Source organism: Gallus gallus, chromosome 2 (genome assembly GCF_016699485.2).
Source record: "Gallus gallus isolate bGalGal1 chromosome 2, bGalGal1.mat.broiler.GRCg7b, whole genome shotgun sequence".
Lineage (NCBI taxonomy): Eukaryota > Metazoa > Chordata > Aves > Galliformes > Phasianidae > Gallus > Gallus gallus.
This window is the reverse complement of record NC_052533.1, coordinates 144,560,409-144,578,511: the sequence shown is the minus strand read 5'-3', so window position 1 is coordinate 144,578,511 and position 18,103 is coordinate 144,560,409. Positions and strand designations below refer to the sequence as shown.

Here is an 18,103-nt window from a genome sequence, read left to right as displayed (position 1 = left end):
GTACTGGAACTCTAGATGTCAACAAACCAACATCTGGTGCACTGATTTGTACTATAGAAGTATCTCTGTGTCTTTTCTGTTTTGCAGCGGAGGTGAAGCGTGTTGGTGACACAGTGCTGGGAATGGCTACGCAGTGTGTTCAGATGAAGAATGTGCAGAGGACAACACCTCAGACTCTGTCTAACCTCTGCTTAAAAATAAACGTCAAATTAGGAGGTGTAAATAATATTTTACTGCCACAGGGAAGGTAAGCCATCTTTCACAGAGGAGAAGAGTGTTGTATTGTAAAGGGAATACGCATCACGGAACTTTTGTTTTTTTCCTATAGTTGATAGCACTGTAGTCTAAGTGATCTTTAGTCAGGCTATCTTTTGGCTTCTAATGCAGTCCTGCAAAAACTGGGTTTCAAAAAATGTAGTGGGATGCTTGTTCCAGTTGAAATTGGTTCTAAGATAAGTTTGTATTGCAGTCTGCCCATTGAAACTACATGGCTTTCATTTGAGTGAAAAAAGTCTTTCTGCTTTCAGTTTTCAAACTAATAGAAAACATCTTTCATAGTAGTGTCCTCTGCTTTATAGTTTGTGTTCAGGATTGTTCATCTTGGTGTACATTTCAGTTTCAGTAGATGTCAAAAGTAATGGAAATTGAGAGCAGAAAACCAATTCATTTCCAGGATTTACCTTACAATTTCCTAATAGTGTTACAGTGAATATACATGCACGTACACTCTTAGTACAGCTACTTTAATCAAAGTGAAGCATTAGGTTTCTGCTAGAGTGAAAATACAGCATTTTTTACAATCCTTGCATTTCAAGTTATAGAGAGTCTGTGGAGTAACCTGCTGCGTCATTCTTAGGATCCCATTTCAGAGAAGTAAACGCTCTGTTTTGCACAGATAAGCAAGTTTTAACTTCACCATGTTTAGGTTAGTCAGAAATAATCCAACGAGTACTTCGCAGCACGGAAACACATTATCATTATTAACACAACACATTATTTCATGTGTCTCGATAAATTCTATTACATTGAATGTACTCAGCTTTACTCAATATACCAATAAACTGTACATTCCTGAAAATGGAGTTAAGTAAAGAGGGAGAGGAGAAACAGCACAACTGCACACAATGCCTAAATGCTTCAGAGGAGCCCATTTTTGTTTTTTTTTAAACGGAATGCTTGGATAATTTTGTTGGTTGTTGGGTAGAAGAGCTTTTTATTTGTTGAGCTGCATGATGGTCACAAGCAGCTACACTTAGAATTACCTTCAAATTCCTTTTGAGAGCAGGCCAGAAATCAGTTGAATCTGTCTATATAACCATTCCCTATCCATCCACACACACACACACACACACACAGTTCCAGTGCCCTGAAGTCTACCATTTAACATTTTTTGTTAAGCAATGAAGTGGAATGTTAACATTCCCAGTGCAGCGCTTTGGTGTTCTACTTTGCTGCAAGAGACCAATATCTTAAAGGTTTAATTTAACTTGGAAATATACCTTCAAAGTTGTGTTTCTAGATCAATAGCTATGATAACCGCGTTTTTTGTACTTACTTACTTACGGATGCTGACTTTCATTTGCAGAAAAAATTGTAACCTTTTGTGTATGTGTGCAGTTCTTCACTTTTCTCATATGGTACTGGATACTTAAGGAGCAACTTGTCCTTCTTTGTGTTCTGATTAAGGGAAGATGTGATTCTTCAAGTTTTTAAAAGCAAACTGCTTTTTTGCTCCTTTTTAATGAGAAGTTATTTAAAAGTATGCCTAAATATTTTGTATCTAGCATGAGAAGTTTGATTGTGACATGTAAGTACTGTCACAGCGCAGACAACGGTCTGATCCATTGTAAGTTGTTGACTAATGGTAAGAGTAGAATGGTAAGAGTAGAATGGTAAGAGTAGAATGTGCTGTTTAGTTGACTTCTAATGCACTTAATGAGGTGTAAACGTTACTGCTTTTACAAATTAGCTTTGTCTTCATACAGACCACCAGTATTCCAACAGCCTGTCATATTCCTTGGTGCAGATGTAACCCATCCTCCAGCTGGAGATGGAAAAAAGCCCTCCATTGCTGCAGTGAGTACATTGTGTGGTTAACTCCTGCTTTCTCTTCTGTTCAGTTACGAAGCATTTTATTACTCGCAGTTCTTACGTGGTCCATTTCTTCTAATTGCCCATTTATAGCATTCTAAATTATTTTTCTGCAGAATCTAATGAAACTTTGGAGAGCTTGCTCTGCTGCTAATTATGTAAATGTGTGTATTGTGTTGTAAAATGCCTGAGATGCTAATACACTGAGGAGCTTTTCTATTAGCTGGTATTTATCAAGCCATAAGAAGCCGGCGCATGCTGAAATCTGCTTTTTCAGCAGTTAAAAATATTAAGAATTTAGCTGTTTCTGAACAGGAATGTGTCTGCTTCAGCTGTGGTGTGGGGAGGATTTGAGCTTCCTGATCATAGAATCATAGAATGGCTTGGGTTGGAAGGGGCCCCGAGGATCATCAGGCTCCAATCCCCCTGCCACAAGCAGGGCCACCAACCTCCAGATCTGCTACTGGGCAGAAACTGTGCAGTAATTATCTAAAATATAGGGTGCTCCACTTTATTTAATATCAAAGGTCTTTGCTGGCAGTATGTGCAGTGTTTGTCTTAGGCTTAGTGCTAGTACTGAATAAATAAACAGAGCAATTGCTTTCATGTTGGCCGTGATACAAAGATCGTCATTTCTATTTTTCCAACAGGTTGTAGGAAGTATGGATGCTCATCCCAATCGCTACTGTGCCACTGTTCGGGTCCAGCAGCACCGCCAAGAAATCATCCAAGATTTGGCTGCCATGGTCAGAGAGCTGCTGATTCAGTTCTACAAATCAACCAGATTTAAACCAACTCGTATCATTTTCTACAGAGATGGAGTTTCCGAGGGGCAGTTTCAGCAGGTTACGTTTCGTTTTGAGAATTGGATTCTGTTGTTTGCTGATTGTAGATGTGTTTTTATGTAGAAATGAACATCTGCCAATTTCTTGCATTCTGACCAAGATAAGCGGGGAAAATGTTTTCATGTAATTAGCAGAAATCCTAAATAATTGCTTTTTGTTCACTGCACTCAGCTTTTTCTCAGTTCCTGTTGACCCCTGTAGCACTGTAAGTGACTTCAGAGAGCTGGGAAGAAGCATGCATTTGAACAGTTCTGGGTATGATCCCTTTTACCAGCTTGAAAAATAATTAGTCTGTTGAATATTCAGCAGCCTAATTACATGTTAATTTGTATTTGGCAGTTAAAAAGATTTTGACATATAGCTTATTAGTCTGAGCTGGTGAGCTAATTTCTTCTCATTAAGTGAAGAATCTGAGGTTTGATCGTACATGCTTTGACATCTCATAACTCTGAGTGACAGTGCAAGAGGGAGCATGATATGAGATTAATCTGAAAGTTGGTTTTGTATTTATCACGCATCTTTGTGCTTATGATTCAGGTTCTCCATCATGAATTGCTGGCTATCAGAGAAGCATGTATTAAACTAGAGAAGGATTACCAGCCTGGAATTACATTTATAGTTGTGCAGAAAAGGCATCACACCAGACTCTTCTGTACAGATAAAAATGAGCGGGTATGTTCACGTTGTGGCTGGCAGATAGGTAGATCACAGCCAAATTGCTTATGTGCTATATGGAAGGGACCTGTGAGGGCCATGTAGTCCAATCCCCTGCAACGAACAGGGACACCACAGCTCAATCAGGTTGCCCAGGGCCTGATCCAGCCTTGCCTTGAATGTCTCCATAGATGGGGCATCAACCACATCTCTGCAACATGTTCCAGTGCCTCATCACCCTCACTGTAAAAGAGTTTTTCCTTATATCCAACCTAAATCTACCCTCTTTAAGCTTGAAGCCATTTCCCCTTGTTCTATCACCACAGACCCTGCTAAAGAGTCTGTCCCTTTCTTTCCTATAGCTCCCCTATAGGAAAAAGCTCCCCTATTTGAAAAATTTGCTGTGATTAAAGAACTGTGTAATGTAGTGGGTAAAATATTTCTGCCTGGTAAGGAAAACATTCTTTTTCTTTCCCATATAATAAACCAGCAAGAAGCTCTTATGAAACAACAACAAGATATGTTGTTCAACAAGTCTGTTTGTAATATCTTAATGTTACTCAAATTCTTTATTCTTTTCAGTTTTTTACTGTCTCAAGACACTTAAATGTAGGGATTGCTGGGGTAGCAGTATAGGGCTTATAAGGTAGGAACCTGAAATAGTTCAGGCACTCTTTTTTTAAGCAGAGAGATCTGTTCAGTATTTCCAGCAGTGCTTAAGGCATGCTGCATCCAGTTCTAAAGTAGGGAGTGTTTGTGGGTTCACGGTTTTGATTCCTGTTGACTGCACAGTGACTTTTGGGTACGTAGCTGCGATAGAGACACCTGCACAGTAGAAACTGTTAGGTGAGATGAACTCTTCCCTTAGTGCTGTGTGTAAGGCAGACAGATGTGTCTTGGGCACCAGTGATTTGATTTGGGAGTATTGAGTGATTTTGTATCAGTGAGCATCTCAGATGGTTTTATGAATGCACTGCAGTCACTATTGTGTCTCTTGCAAAGTACATGTGGAAGTATTTTACCCTTTCTGGTGGGGAGGAGATTCCCCAGGGCAAGGATGGTGTCACTGCTGGAAATTGAGAGTTCCCAACTGCAAACCTCTGTTCTAATGCAGCATTTTTCTTCAGTTCTTTTTCCTGCTGCTGGGAATCTCTGTGTGAGCATTCGAAGCCCGCTGTAATTCAAGGCATTAATTACTGTTAATGCTGACATGAAGGTGATTTTCTATATTGAGAATGCGGTTAAAATTGTTTTAAGGTAAAAGGTATTTCTAAATTCTACTTCCAACCACAGATTGTCCCCTGTAGGTATAAACAAGACAGGTTAAAGGGGAATAATCTGCCACAGAATGGGAAGGCGGAAAGTGTTTGACTGATCAGTTGTGGGAAGCTCTTTCTGCATTAATCAGAAAAGCTCATTATTATAGATAACCTCAAGGAAGATTTTTCAGCTCATCTCTTTTCTTTCTTTTTTCCCTCTAATTGTAGAGACACATCAAATTTTAGTTTTACTGATCCCTTTGGGACTTTCTGCTTTTTACAGATCCTTTTAAAATGTTTCTTGGCTTTACTATACAGCTGAAAAAGAAGAAAGTTTATGTGCATTAATTAATCTGCATGGACTGTTCACACAGGTTGGAAAAAGTGGGAACATTCCAGCTGGTACCACAGTGGACACAAAAATCACCCATCCATCAGAGTTTGACTTCTACCTGTGTAGTCACGCTGGTATTCAGGTACAGCATTTTGCATGGGGTGGTAACTTTCAGACATAGCATTGGCTGTTGGTGTTCCTGGTGTTGTTTACACAGGAGGCAAATCATACAACCTCTGTGTTTCTGCTTTGTCCTGTACTGCTAACATCTAAAAGAAATGAACTTGAACAGACAGGAAGCACGCACTGTGCTTTCAGTTTACTATGTTGAATTGCTCCCGTGTAACTTTGGGGAAGTAGGCTGTTCTGCGGCAGTTCACCCTCAGAGGTGGAAATATAAGGAGATGTTTTTGACATGCTGACACTGTGTGTGTGATCTGCCTTCAGGGAACAAGCAGACCTTCGCATTACCACGTCCTCTGGGATGACAATCGTTTCTCTTCAGATGAGCTGCAGATTCTTACCTACCAGCTGTGTCATACATACGTACGCTGCACTCGTTCTGTTTCCATCCCTGCACCAGCATATTACGCGCACCTGGTTGCCTTCAGAGCCAGGTATCATCTGGTGGATAAAGAACACGACAGGTGAGTTGCATGGCATTGAATCACTACAGAATTTGACAGGAAGCAAGAAGGAAATGGGCTTCTGGGATCAGCAGCATCCTTGTTTAGCCATTGGAGAGCAGATTGATTGTTTTTTTCTCCAGTGAAATACATGGGGGGAGTGGCAGGGGAGAGGGGAAAGGAAGAGGTGTTGTTTTCACATATCCTTCTTTGCTGTTTTTCCATTTCAGAACTTCAGTAATGTTTTAAGGGGAATTAACTTTTGACCGTTCTATTCAGAAGAAAGGAATGGTATGAAAACCTTACATGTAAGGAGAGGCAGAATAAATGTGGTTTCTTTTCCCCCCCCCTTCTCTTTCAGTGCTGAAGGCAGCCACACTTCGGGTCAGAGTAATGGCAGAGATCATCAAGCACTTGCAAAAGCAGTTCAGGTTCACCAGGACACGTTGCGCACTATGTACTTTGCTTGACATGTTTTAATGTTTAGCGACTCAGTACAGTACCGAGTTGGATTCACATGAGACCAGCTGCACTTAGACCAACAGTTGCCCAAGCTCCAGTGACAGTCAGCAATGAGTGATGTATCTTCATTTTTTTTTCCCCCCTTTTTTTGCAAGAAAGCCTTCCGTCCAGAATTTCAGACTTGGTTATGAACTGCATTCTTCTACAAAGCCCCACGATTGTTGGAAATGTGGTTTGCCAAAATCTCTAAGCTGCCTGTTATAAAACAGACCCATATTTTATAATTAAATCAAGAGCTGTGATCTCAGGGCTTAGGGGAAAAAACAAAACACAAAACTCTCCATTGTTTGCTATTCGTTTAATTGCTTTTAATAATTTGGAGAGATCTAATTCATTCTAAAGTTAATGGGCTAAAATGCTGCGAATTAGCTTTTAATACAAAGGAAAGCAAAGCGTTTTTTTGACTATTTATGAAGCCTTGATTTCATTCTGGATGTATTTCCAATAGTTTTCTTCTCAAAAGAAAATTGTGACAAAATTCTGCTTTCCAACTGTCTTACAAAGATTTTTCTCTCCGTGTCTAAGGGCAAATGTATTTTCTGAAGCTTGTTCTTGAATGTTTTTTATCGTGCTGCATTTAAAAATGTTTTTCATAGACAAAAAGAAGAATTTTAAAGCAGAACGAACGAACTTGTACCTGAACTTTTAGTAGGTGCAGTCAGATTGGCAAAAGAGAAGGTGCCATTTTTAAGAAAAGAAAAAGAATTTAAAGATTTTTTTTTTTTTTTTAATCATACTGACAGCTAACTTTAGAATTTGTCATACAGGACTGTGACACTCTCCAAAGTCTCTAAGGAATACGGGTCTGTGGTGATAAATACAGTACAATCCTCTTTCACTGTTATGTTTGAATTAATGTAAATTTTATATGTGTTTCACAGTATTAATGTGATAGACTAGATGCTATTATTTATTTTTATTTACTAAGGAGTGCTCATTATACTTCTGTTAACATATCAAGAATGCTTTGGATTTAGAAATTAAAACCTTATCGTGAGGACGTTACTATTCAAAAGCAAAAATATGCAATTGACTTTGATGCGGGAGTTCAGAGCTGCGTGCAGAGGACATTGTGTAGCCCGTCCTTTGGAGAAAGGCTTTTCGAAGCGTACACACAACGTAGCAGGCTTTACCTGTGCAGTCAAAGACGCACACGAGACCAACGTTCTGCATCCATTCAAGCACAAGCAATTGTATTTAATTTATGTGTTGGCGGTCGGTGAAGCTGGAGCTCTAAGAGAGGGAAGTGGTTTGATGTTTGTCGCGTGGACAGAAGTCAGAGAATCTATGCAGTAAAGGTAAATCTTAGGAAACTGAAGTTTACTTAGGAAGGGAGGTGAAACCTTCATTATGCGTGAGAGTTTGGCCGTTCTCTTAGGAGAAGCATTAATTAACTGATAATTATTAGACAGACACTTCTGTTAGTTTGCACACTGGGTTCATAAAAAACCGTAGTACATATGAAAACCATTGCACTAATGATGATGCCACAAGCAGGTGTAGAAGAAAAAGAAAAAAGCCCAGGAAATGTGTTTATGCTGACTTTGTTTTTGTTTATTTTCATAGGAAAACTTAAAATCTGCCCTCTCAGTGTGTATGTAAGGATGTCGTTCTTTTCCATTTTGCTTTGTCTTTTCCCTTTTCTCTTAGCAGATGCTCAGTCACTGTTGTGCGTCCATATACCTCTAGCTGCTGAGCTGGGCCAGGAGCTGTAACCAAGGCAGAGGTCTGTGCCACGCAGCAGGGAGCCTGTAGCTGGCTGCTTAGTAAGCTAGGAAGTGCCCAGCCTTTGCTGCATGAAGAGTTCTAGGTACGTAACTCAGTGCAGATTCCAAGCATCAGCTTGTAGCAGCGTGTTGGTGTTGTTTAGGTGAAACAACGATGTCAATCCTATTAGCAGATGAAGTGTGTTTGTGTTGTTGTCATTTGTTGGTTAGCCTGCCAGGTCAGACCTTTGTCTCATGATTGAATCTAGCTTTTCAGTGATAGACAGTATAACAGAAAGCAAACTCCGCGTCACGTTGTCTGTCTTCCCATTTTCCAGCAGCCAGGCTGTACGTACCTCTCTCACATGTACCGCTCACCTGCAAAAGCTTTTCCACAGTTGACATGTTGCACTTCTGTGTGTTTGCTTAATGCGTTTCGGATTTCAGATTTTAATTCGGCAGAGTTTTATATATGAATTTATTTTTATATGAATTACTCTTGACAAATACAAGGAAGATCAAGCATTTTAAAACTCCAGTTATGTTATTTGCTGCTTGTTACACGGAGACCTCTTGGATGTGAATTTCGTCCTTCTTTTCCCTCTCTGTGCAGTTCTGTCCTAACTGACTTCGTGCAGATGGACAGATAGGGTGAGGAGGACAGACAATCTGTCTTGACCCCAAATCTTCTTTCTGAAGCAGGTCACGGCACTCCCTGCATCCTCTGGTGGATGCATTCTTTGGGCTGACATAGTAGCTGTGGACTCTTAATCTGAGAGTAGCCGTCATCTGTGCGTCCTCTTGGAATGAACAGAGATTTTTGTGTAGTTTTCCTTCCCTGAGTGTGAAGAACTTGGGATGGTTACATGCATTTCAGGCTGGAGACGTTTCTGCTTTTCACTGGTTTTTCATCCTCTCTTACTGCCGATTCTACAGCTTGATTTCTCCGTCCTTTCCCTTGCTGCCCCTTTTCCCTGACTGACAAATAAACAAATAATTTGAAGCCTTTTTGTAAAACAGTGTTGCTGAAGTACACCCCTAGAGAATTACGATGTGCTCTAAGCCCAGAAGCTATCTTTCTGGCAATGTTTTAAAAATTCCAAGTATTTCCTATCCAAAAAGAAGGAGAAGAGGTCGGGGGGGGACCATCAAACACCTCAAACCTTCCTGTTGGTATTATTTGCTTACCTCCCACGTGTTCTGTCAGAACAGCAGTATCTCAGGTAAACACAAAGCTCAAAGTGTCTCTGTCTCGCATGCGTTCCTGCTGTCGAAGTTGCAGCTGGGGTTGGCAGTTATAACCACTGAGTCACCGTGCAGCTCAGGCCAGCAGTAACCAAATGTGTTTTACCTTCTGACAGTTGTGTTTTGAGCCCATGCAAAGGAGTCGTGTGACTGCAGTTGCAAAAGAGCACTGTGCAGGACCTCTTCCATTGCATTCCCTGTGCTCTCTGTTATTTTCCTGGCAGTGACCTTCTGCTCGAATTCAGCTGTTGGTGCAAGCTGTCGTGGTGCTTAGCAGTCTGAAAGTTGATACTGATTGCACCCTGGTGACAAAAATATCTCATTCCCATTGCAGGCAGGAGCGCCGTTACAGACAGACTGATGCCAGTACTGCAGCATTTCTTTTGTTTCAGAGCAGCTCACCTTTAGAAGAATGTGCTTGAGAGATGGACAGATATTAATGAGTTGCTATGGATTAGTTTTCTGGAGTTTGTACTGAAATGGTAACACTATAGGCACAAAAATACTCCAGTACTGAAGCAGGTTGTGGAATCTCTGTCTTGGAGAGGCTCAGACTTGGCTAGGTAGGGGGCTGGGCATCTCCAAAGAGCCCTCTCAGAGTACAAGGTTCTGTGACAATCCCCATATTAACAAAAATAAAATATAGAAGTTGTCTTTTCTCATGTACTAGATGTAATACAGTATTGCTTAGTTTTAGAAATTTCTGCTTCAGTGGCTCAGTGGAATGGAACATACACATGCATCTTCTCCCACCTGGGAATTAGAGTTGAGTCAATGCTTAGGAGGAAATATCCTAATGCGAAACGTTGGAAGTAGGTGAATTTGTCTCTGCCTTATGTGATTTTGGCATTTCAGATAGCCCTATGCAACATTGATACTTCTCGTCTGTATGCACTGATGTAAAGTCACTTCTGTATATTAGAACTCCTTATTCTGACTTGGTTCAAATTGGAGTGCTCCAACTGTAATATTTGGATTGCTGAGTTACAGTCAGTGATCTTCCATGTTGCAGAAGTTTTGGTCGATTTCCTCACGTTTAGGTCTGTCACAAGAATTTGAAATAACTTTCGAAGGGTAGATGTGGGCTTTGAGGTTCTTCAGTGCCCAGGTAGCCTGATGAAAAGATGGAAGTTCCTCATTGAATTAAGATGCTTTTGAAGCTTTATCAGAAGTCATGTGTGCTTGCACAGAGAGGCTTTGTATTTGAAAGCAGATTGGGACGCGGAGTGCTTTGCACACTGCTGCCTACACTATTTCCTTACTGCAGCAATAAATGGTCATGTGCATCTCTCCTCTAAAAACCCCAATCTTTTTCATACCAGTGAGTCTCTGTACTGGAGGCTTCTCCTTGTGCTGGAAGAGCAGGTGTGGATGGGGGCCATGCTGCCTCTTGGTGTCATCCAGTAAGCATTTCTGGTGGCACGGATACATTTTACATAGAAAAAAGGAATGTAAAGAAGTTCTGTTAGTTACACTTGATACCAGTGTAATAAGTTAACTTTTCCTATTTGTTTTAATACTATTCTCCTTCAGTAACCTCTCTTTGTGTGTGTGTGTGTTTGTCCTGACCCGTGTGCTTTCTCAATTTCTAATACAGAAAACAGTACATTTTTTTACTTTTATATTACATTTGGCAATGGGCTTCTTGTTGCACTCTTGCAGTCTTTTCTAAAGAAAACTTTAAGTAGGAGGTAATTGCACTGATTGTTTTTAAACTCCCTTTTTACTGTAAGACTTCTTTGGCATCTGCTGTAGCTGTTTAAAAATACTGTAAATAGTGCTCTGTATAGCAGATCCTGAAATGCTGTGGATCCCAGTCCTTGTACTTCCATTGTAGAAATACTGCCGTATTTTACAGTATTTGAGATATGAGCTTTAGTTTTCAGTGTTGTTATACTTGGCTTGCATTATGGTATGAATCCAAGGGCACAGTTGCTTTCTCACGTGTTTCCTAGCTTCTTTCAGCATTTGATTCCTGCCTTGTGTTGGGAAGAACCAATCTCTGCGGCAGAATTAGTAGAATAATAGGGAATTGGGATGGAAGTTACTATGCTGGGATGCAGAACAGCAAGGTTTGTCCCCAGCGGGTTAGTGACTGGAAGGGTGCATCCCTCCAAAGATGCTCTCAGTCTGATGGAGATGAGGTTTGTAGTGTGTGCGTGGTGTGGTACGCAATCAGTTTTGTGCTTCAGTTGCTTTTCCTGTGTTGTTTCGTTGCCTGAAGTGTTAATATGAATGTAATGGCTTGGCCAAATCACTACAAAAGGTGTTTTTATAGGACTCTTAGTTAGCAAGCAGATGCAGTTCAAGGCTACCTCCTGTGTTCTTCTGCAGTTAAATTAATTTGTAAAGTGAACCTACTACTACAGCAGCCAAAATGCTCCCAGATCAACTGTATCTTACTGCTTTGTTCCTTGCTGGAGAGCTGCTGGTGCCACACTGTGATCTTGGACGTCTTCCTGATGTGTAGACATGGCACGTGTCCATGCCAAGGTGGTTGTTGAAGTCTCAGAACTAGCAAGGCAGATCTCATCCGGCACGCCTGCTTTCATGCAGTCCCTTTACCTTCTGCCCGTTCTCTTGCTGAGTTTGTATACTGTTGTTTCCAGATGAGAAACGTTTTTCATACTTTAGCTGTTGGCTGAAAAATTTCATCATGTTTTCATTGCAAATGACATGAAGGTGCTTGAAAATATATTTTGAATCTGAGGTAAAATATATATATATATATATATATATATATATAGGAGTATTTTTTTAACACTTTTTGGATAAGTTGACGTGAGACTGTAATGTTGAGAATACTTTATTCCCTGCTCAGACCACATTTGATAAACTTTAAAATGGAGGGAAAAAAAAGAAAGATTTGGAGTATTGTTTGTATTGTGTCGTTTTGGTGCAGAGCCTCGGCCTAACTCAGTCCTGAAGTAAGCGCACGCCAACTAAAGGTGCTTTAAATAACCTCAATAGAAACTGTAGAAAGCTGCATTAATACATCACTGTGTTTACAATGCATCCAAACAAGCTTCCTCATTTTATAAGTAACCACTCTGCTGACAGAAATGCTACCTGGTTGGGCACAATGTGCTGGTGTTCTTTCATGGCACTCTTCTAGCTTACGGGCTTCGTGCTCTGGAAATTAGCATTTCAGAAAGAAGTTAGTCCAGGATTGCTTGCTACCTGCAATGTCTTCATCTTTGGCCACAGATGTGAATGAGGCTTATTTCTGGCAGGGATGATGGCTGATGTTCTGGTTTGTGGAAGAATTCTTGTTGAGCAGTGGTGAGTGACTGAATAAATAAGTTCATCTAATAACTAAACGGGATGATCTCCTAAACAGTCTATCCCATTTGCTGTTACAACTTAACAAGGCTCCCTGCAAAAGCATGAAGAGAAGTGTTTTGCTCTAGGGGGAATGGCTCCTTTCAGAAAATATTTCACTATGTCCTGCTGTTAAAAATCTACAGACACTATTGGCATTGCTGTGGCCTCAAAGAGGTTTCTGGGCACTGAACATACTTCTCTATGAGCAAAACCTTATAAAACAACGAGAGGAACATTGTGTGCTTCATAGAAAGGTCTGCAAACCTGAAAGAGCATCAGGACGAGCTCAGCACTGGATGTCAAATAATGAGAAATGCCATCTGTGCCATGCAGCTACCCCATCCTCCATGGAAATAAGGCAAGGTGAAACACTACGCACTGCCCAAAAGGGCAGTGTTGGTGGGTGGGCCCCTGAAAGTTGGGCTCTGCTTTCAGCCTTCAGTATTGCAGAGGATTTAGGATTTGGTTGGAGTGAGGACAGGAACATGTGCTGAATTTGCAGGTGAGAGGTTGGTGGGAATTGGTCTTGGAGTTTTGCACTTGGCAGTGCTAGAAATGTGAATGGCTGCCATTCCCTTCCTCCTTTCTAAACATCTTCATAAGAATAACTATTTACAGTTTGTCCCTGTACTGCCTCAACAGATGTGTCTTAAACTGCCTGTGGCAGCTCTCCAGCCAACCAGCTTACCCATCGTTCTGAAGAGCCTCCAGTTGGCATCAAAAGGCTGTGTTAAAGGGTGTATTTGTTTGTAAATAGTGGCTTTGCGTGCACAGATTGCTTCCCCCCATCCTTTTTGATGTGTTGTACTCAACTGAAATACCAGCTGTAATAGTTGCTATCTCAGCAGCAGTTACAGATATGGCTTAACCTCAGAATAAATTTATGAATTGGCCCTAAAGCATAAATTTAAACATTTAGGATCCTGAAAAATGAGTTGAGACATTTCTGCCCATTTTGGTTTCAAGTGTGCTTGGCAAACATGAGCAGTGAGAAGGTCAGCAACCAAGCTTGGGAGTTTCTAATCCGGTCTCTGGTTCAGTTTGTATTTCCTTGGTTAGATTTCTCATCAGAAAAATGCATGTGATATGGATTCTATTCTTTCTTTATCAGCTTTTCCTGTTCCCACATACACAGACAGGAAGCTTCTTTCTTATCAGGGTATGTAAAGCTGTGTGGTTGTGCTTGTCATGCATGCAACTCAAAGCAGATGTAGTGTGTGCTGTATGGGCACGGGCACCTGGCAGCGGGTGGGATCGAGCCCATCAGGTATGGACACAACAGGCAGAGAAGTGCGTGTCCAGATTTCACTAATATTAATCCTGCATCATCTGAAGATGGTCAGAACCCACTGTTTCTGTGCTATAAAAAAGGAGATAATACTGACCCTGGCTCTTTTGTTCCTCATTTTCTCATTAGACATGTAAAGCTGAACCTTAAATTTCTCATCTCATTTACACATGACAGTGCTGTTACTTTATCTTAAATACCATGTCTCCAATTGCCTGCCTGACTTGAATCTTTAATTGATCTTAAATTACCTCTCAGTGTTTAATCCCTAGAATGTCTCTAAATTAAATGAAGATTGTTGTATGTGCCCATTCTTTATTACCTAGTGTTTGGCAGCAGAAATAGTTTGTGTTTTTTTTGATTATATGGAGGGAAGGGTGAGATAATGTATGAATTTGCTCATGGAAGAAGATGGGCTTGAGGAGTAATTACTGGTAGACTGTCTGGGAAAGCACCACATCATCTTCTGGGGGTGGAAGCAAAGGCAAAACATGAGTAAGGTTCAGAATTACGTCTCCATGGAAAACTAAATCATAAATTAAGAAAGTACATCTGGCAAATTTGTGGGCTGTTCTGAAAGGTTATGGTTTTTTTTGGTGTGATTTGTTGGTTGAGCTTGGAAAATGATGTGTGTACACAGGGTGTGTGTGTGTGTGCTTGTGTGTGTGTGTGTGTGTGAAAGCTGAGTGTGGCTCTTTGTATATAAAAATATAGAAGCAGAATTCTGCTGGGAACAATAAGCACAACTTCACTGGCTTCCATAGCGCCTTGTGAAGTTATGCAACCACAAAATCTCAGACTTGAGGGCTGTTTGTAAATACAGACCCAGTCCCATGTTTCTGTGCAGCAAAGTGGTTAACTGATGATGGGAGGATGAGACAGAGAACAGAATGTATTAAATCCTTTTTCCTTTAATTCGGTACACTGCAGACTTAATGAACATCTGCTGAGGTTCAAATCTTCTTTTAATTTTTTTTTAATTTTTTTTAATTAAAAAAATGGAAAAAGAACCAATGATTAATTCAGAAATGTATGGTATGCATTCCCTGGAAGCAAAAATGTTTTTGTAACCATTTTACTATTTTTTTGAAAGCAAAAAAAGCAGAGATGTGAAGGGCCTCATTTCAAGTGGTACTACGTGTGTGTTGACTGTGTCGCACCTGTACTCATGTCGTTTGCTTGCGGTGTATCAATGCTGTAGTGCTGGTTGGATAGGACTGGCACTTGTCATACAAAAACGAGGTGTAGAAATACCCTCACCTGACTTTTAAATGCATCCATGGCATTGTAGGGCTTATTGCATAGGTGAGGTGTTGCTCTGTGTTACTCAGAACTGCTGAGGCTCTGTGTAGGTGTGGAGAGTCGAAATGCCCCGTATGTATCTTGATGACGCAGCGTAACGTTTGTGTGATGCTGTGTGGCGATGCTACTTTAAGCCTTAAAACAAAGATAAATTTGTCAGATTTTCTCAGAGTATGCAAAAAGTACTGTTTAATGAGAGTAGGATGTTCCTGTAAAGCTGAGCTAGTAAAAAAAAATGTTGTCTTCTCTGAGATGGAAAGTGAAACCTGTAGATCTCTATACTGTGACCCACCTCTGTAGGCAGTGGCTGTCAACGTGGCCCCGCAGAAGCTGATGAGATGCTCTGGCAGCCTGCCCCAATTCTCAGTTCCCAGCTTTATGTGTGTTGGATGTGTTGTGCTCCCTCCCCCTGCTAGGAGATCTCTGCCTGGAGGAGGATGACGACTTAACACTTATTTGGTGTTGGAAAAACTCTTCTCAAGGTGTGTGCTTGCTTCAGATAGTGCCATCGTTCCCCCTTCCTGTGCCCGACGTCTGATCCTTAAACCATTTGAACCAGGGGCAAACCAAGCAGTGGGGACCCAGCTTTCTTTGTCCATTTGGATCTACCTCATGTAAACAGTTGGGTGCTATTTACTCAAATTGTCTCAGATGAGATTGGCAAAAAGCGACCAAACTGCGTGTGATGGCCGCCCTCGGCAGAGGCGGTCTTCCGCAACCCAAACCCTTTGGGTTTCTTCTTTGCAGATGACAGTGTTGTATTTGAGTTGTGTCCTTCGTGCCTTTGTGTTTGGTTTTTTTTTTTCTTTTTCCCAGTGCATAACAATCAAAGATCGTGTCCTTGATTAAGAACAGCCAATGAATTTTAACCACAAAGTTTAAATTTAAAGAAGCAGCAAAGTAGTTTTAGCAGATGTTATTTTTCAGAGTATCAGATCCAAGTGTACAGTATCACAGCAGAACTAGGCAAAGAGAAACAGCCAACTAAGAACTCTTTTTGAGATCTATATATAATCCCTACCCTAGAGATGTACCTCTGTGTATCCATCCGTATGCGTATATATACATACATAGCACAGCTGTGTGCGTGTATATATAAAATGGAAGGATATGTGGGTAAGGGAGTAAAACGTCATTGAGTTTTCCACACTTTTCTATGGAACAGTTTACAACTCTGTGTAAGTTTTTCTACTATGTGAACCTTTTTTACATTAAAAAAAAAAAAAAAAAGGAATTCCTTTTTGGAAAATTTAAGTTGTGATATATACTATCTTTTTTTGAAGTTGGGAAAAAATCAATCAAGTTTTTACCAATACCTAATATGGGGGAGGGAGGCGGGGGGGGAATCTCTTCTGTACAATTGTATTTAGTTTAAATAGCAAAGAAAAATGATGTATGGGATTGTAAAAGTGCTGACATTCCGTGGTGGCAGGACTTCCAAGTGTTTCCTAAGGCTTTCTGCTGCAGAGAGACTCGAACAAAAGGAAAATGCCTCTGTTAAATGTTTTTATAAAACTGCTCCATCAGGTCTATACTTAAGCTATATTTTCTAAAGCCTAATCATCCTTTAATATGCTGCATATAAATTATCAGCATGGTTGCACTTTCTCAATAATAATGTATGCCCTACAATTGGCTCATGATAAGGACTTTAGTTTTTTAACAAAACAGATAGTACTTTGGGCAGAAGGTAATATTTATATAGGTACCTCAAGAAAAAAAAAGAGCCTGAATATGCTGCATTTTGTTCCTTTAACATTTTTCATGTAGCATTTGTTTGCTTTTGTTTTTGTAGTAGACGACCAGCTACCTGTTTGCTTTGGGGGACCCCAGTAGCATTTTCTGTTCCGCTCGTAGGATGTCGTGTCCTGCCTTGGTTGCATGCAGTAGCTCGGGACGGGGTTTGCCCTGCATTGCGTATGCAACGGGGAGGGGGGACCACGAGGACATTGCTTTATGTAGGCTTCAGGAAAAGGATGCCATATTCCTAAAACAGACAATAGATGTTCTGAATGGTGAATTTGCTGTACCACTTTCTTGACTCTTTGGAATGCAGAGAGGAGGCAGCTGATTAACGAGGGAAGCCCAACAGCCTGAGCTTACCCTGTTTGGTCCATGTCCTGAGGTGGCTCGGCCGTGCTTCCCAACCTCTGGCTTTGGGGAGAGCTGCTCCCTGCGGTGTGCCCCGCTCCCTGAGCTCGGGCCGCTTGCTGGTGTGGGTGCATCTTCTGCTGCTTTGTTTCTGAGTCAGTGAAAACCTAAAAACATGCAGAGGTGGGAATTTTTGTTGAGAGCTGTTGAAGGAAGCTTCAGAGGCTGTGAAGTTGAGCATTTATTGTCATGTTCTTAAGCTTAGGTGGGTCCTTTTCCAAGTTTGTTTTACAGCTTGCAAGGTAAAATAGTTTGCACTACTTTTGCAATAAACTCATGAAAAACCTAACAGTTTCTGTTTTGGTTTCTTACTGTATATATACAACTAATACTAAAGATTTAGCATAGTGTTTCTCACCTCAAAACATTAAGACTCGTAACAAGCTCAGAATGCTGTAATTCCTGACAAAATAATGATGTGAATGATATTTTATAAAGTTATTTTGTATGGTGTCAATTTTGTTTTGCCTCATAGTATGTCAATAAAATAAAATTTCTCATCTTTACGACATTGTTTGATGTCTTCTTATTGAACTTAATCCAAAGCCATCGATGGCTTCCATCTGTAGCTCAGAAGTAGTTCCAAGTCCCAGTGGCAGATTCAAGACTACCAGAGCAGAGATCCTCACACTGCACCACAGCGTGCCTTTTCAAATTGTAACCCCATACTTTGTGAGATGAGAGAATGTGTGTTCTGCAGGAGCCACGAAGGTCTCCTGGTCCCGGTGCTCTCCTCTGCATTAAACCCTTTGGATG

General features: G+C 40.8%; 1 protein-coding gene and 1 non-coding gene across 3 annotated transcripts in view; both read left to right on the top strand.

Annotated features, from left to right (window-relative positions):
* The window catches only part of AGO2 (argonaute 2, RISC catalytic component), a 55,187-nt gene extending 37,334 nt beyond the window's left edge, over window positions 1–17,853 (top strand). Inside the window, exons 13-19 of one of the 2 annotated variants that reach the window (XM_040673464.2) lie at window positions 88–247; window positions 1,986–2,076; window positions 2,742–2,936; window positions 3,474–3,608; window positions 5,224–5,325; window positions 5,631–5,830; window positions 6,171–17,853. In XM_040673464.2, the coding sequence (XP_040529398.1) occupies window positions 88–247; window positions 1,986–2,076; window positions 2,742–2,936; window positions 3,474–3,608; window positions 5,224–5,325; window positions 5,631–5,830; window positions 6,171–6,279 (992 nt within the window). In that variant the 3' untranslated portion in view covers window positions 6,280–17,853. The remainder of the gene's footprint in view (window positions 1–87; window positions 248–1,985; window positions 2,077–2,741; window positions 2,937–3,473; window positions 3,609–5,223; window positions 5,326–5,630; window positions 5,831–6,170) is intronic. The other variant, NM_001389549.2, reaches the window with a different exon arrangement.
* Window positions 8,608–8,715, top strand: MIR6572 (microRNA 6572). The gene is given in 1 exon segment (NR_105439.1): window positions 8,608–8,715. It is a non-coding gene; the product is annotated as a microRNA 6572 (primary transcript).
* Window positions 17,854–18,103: the final 250 nt, after the last annotated feature.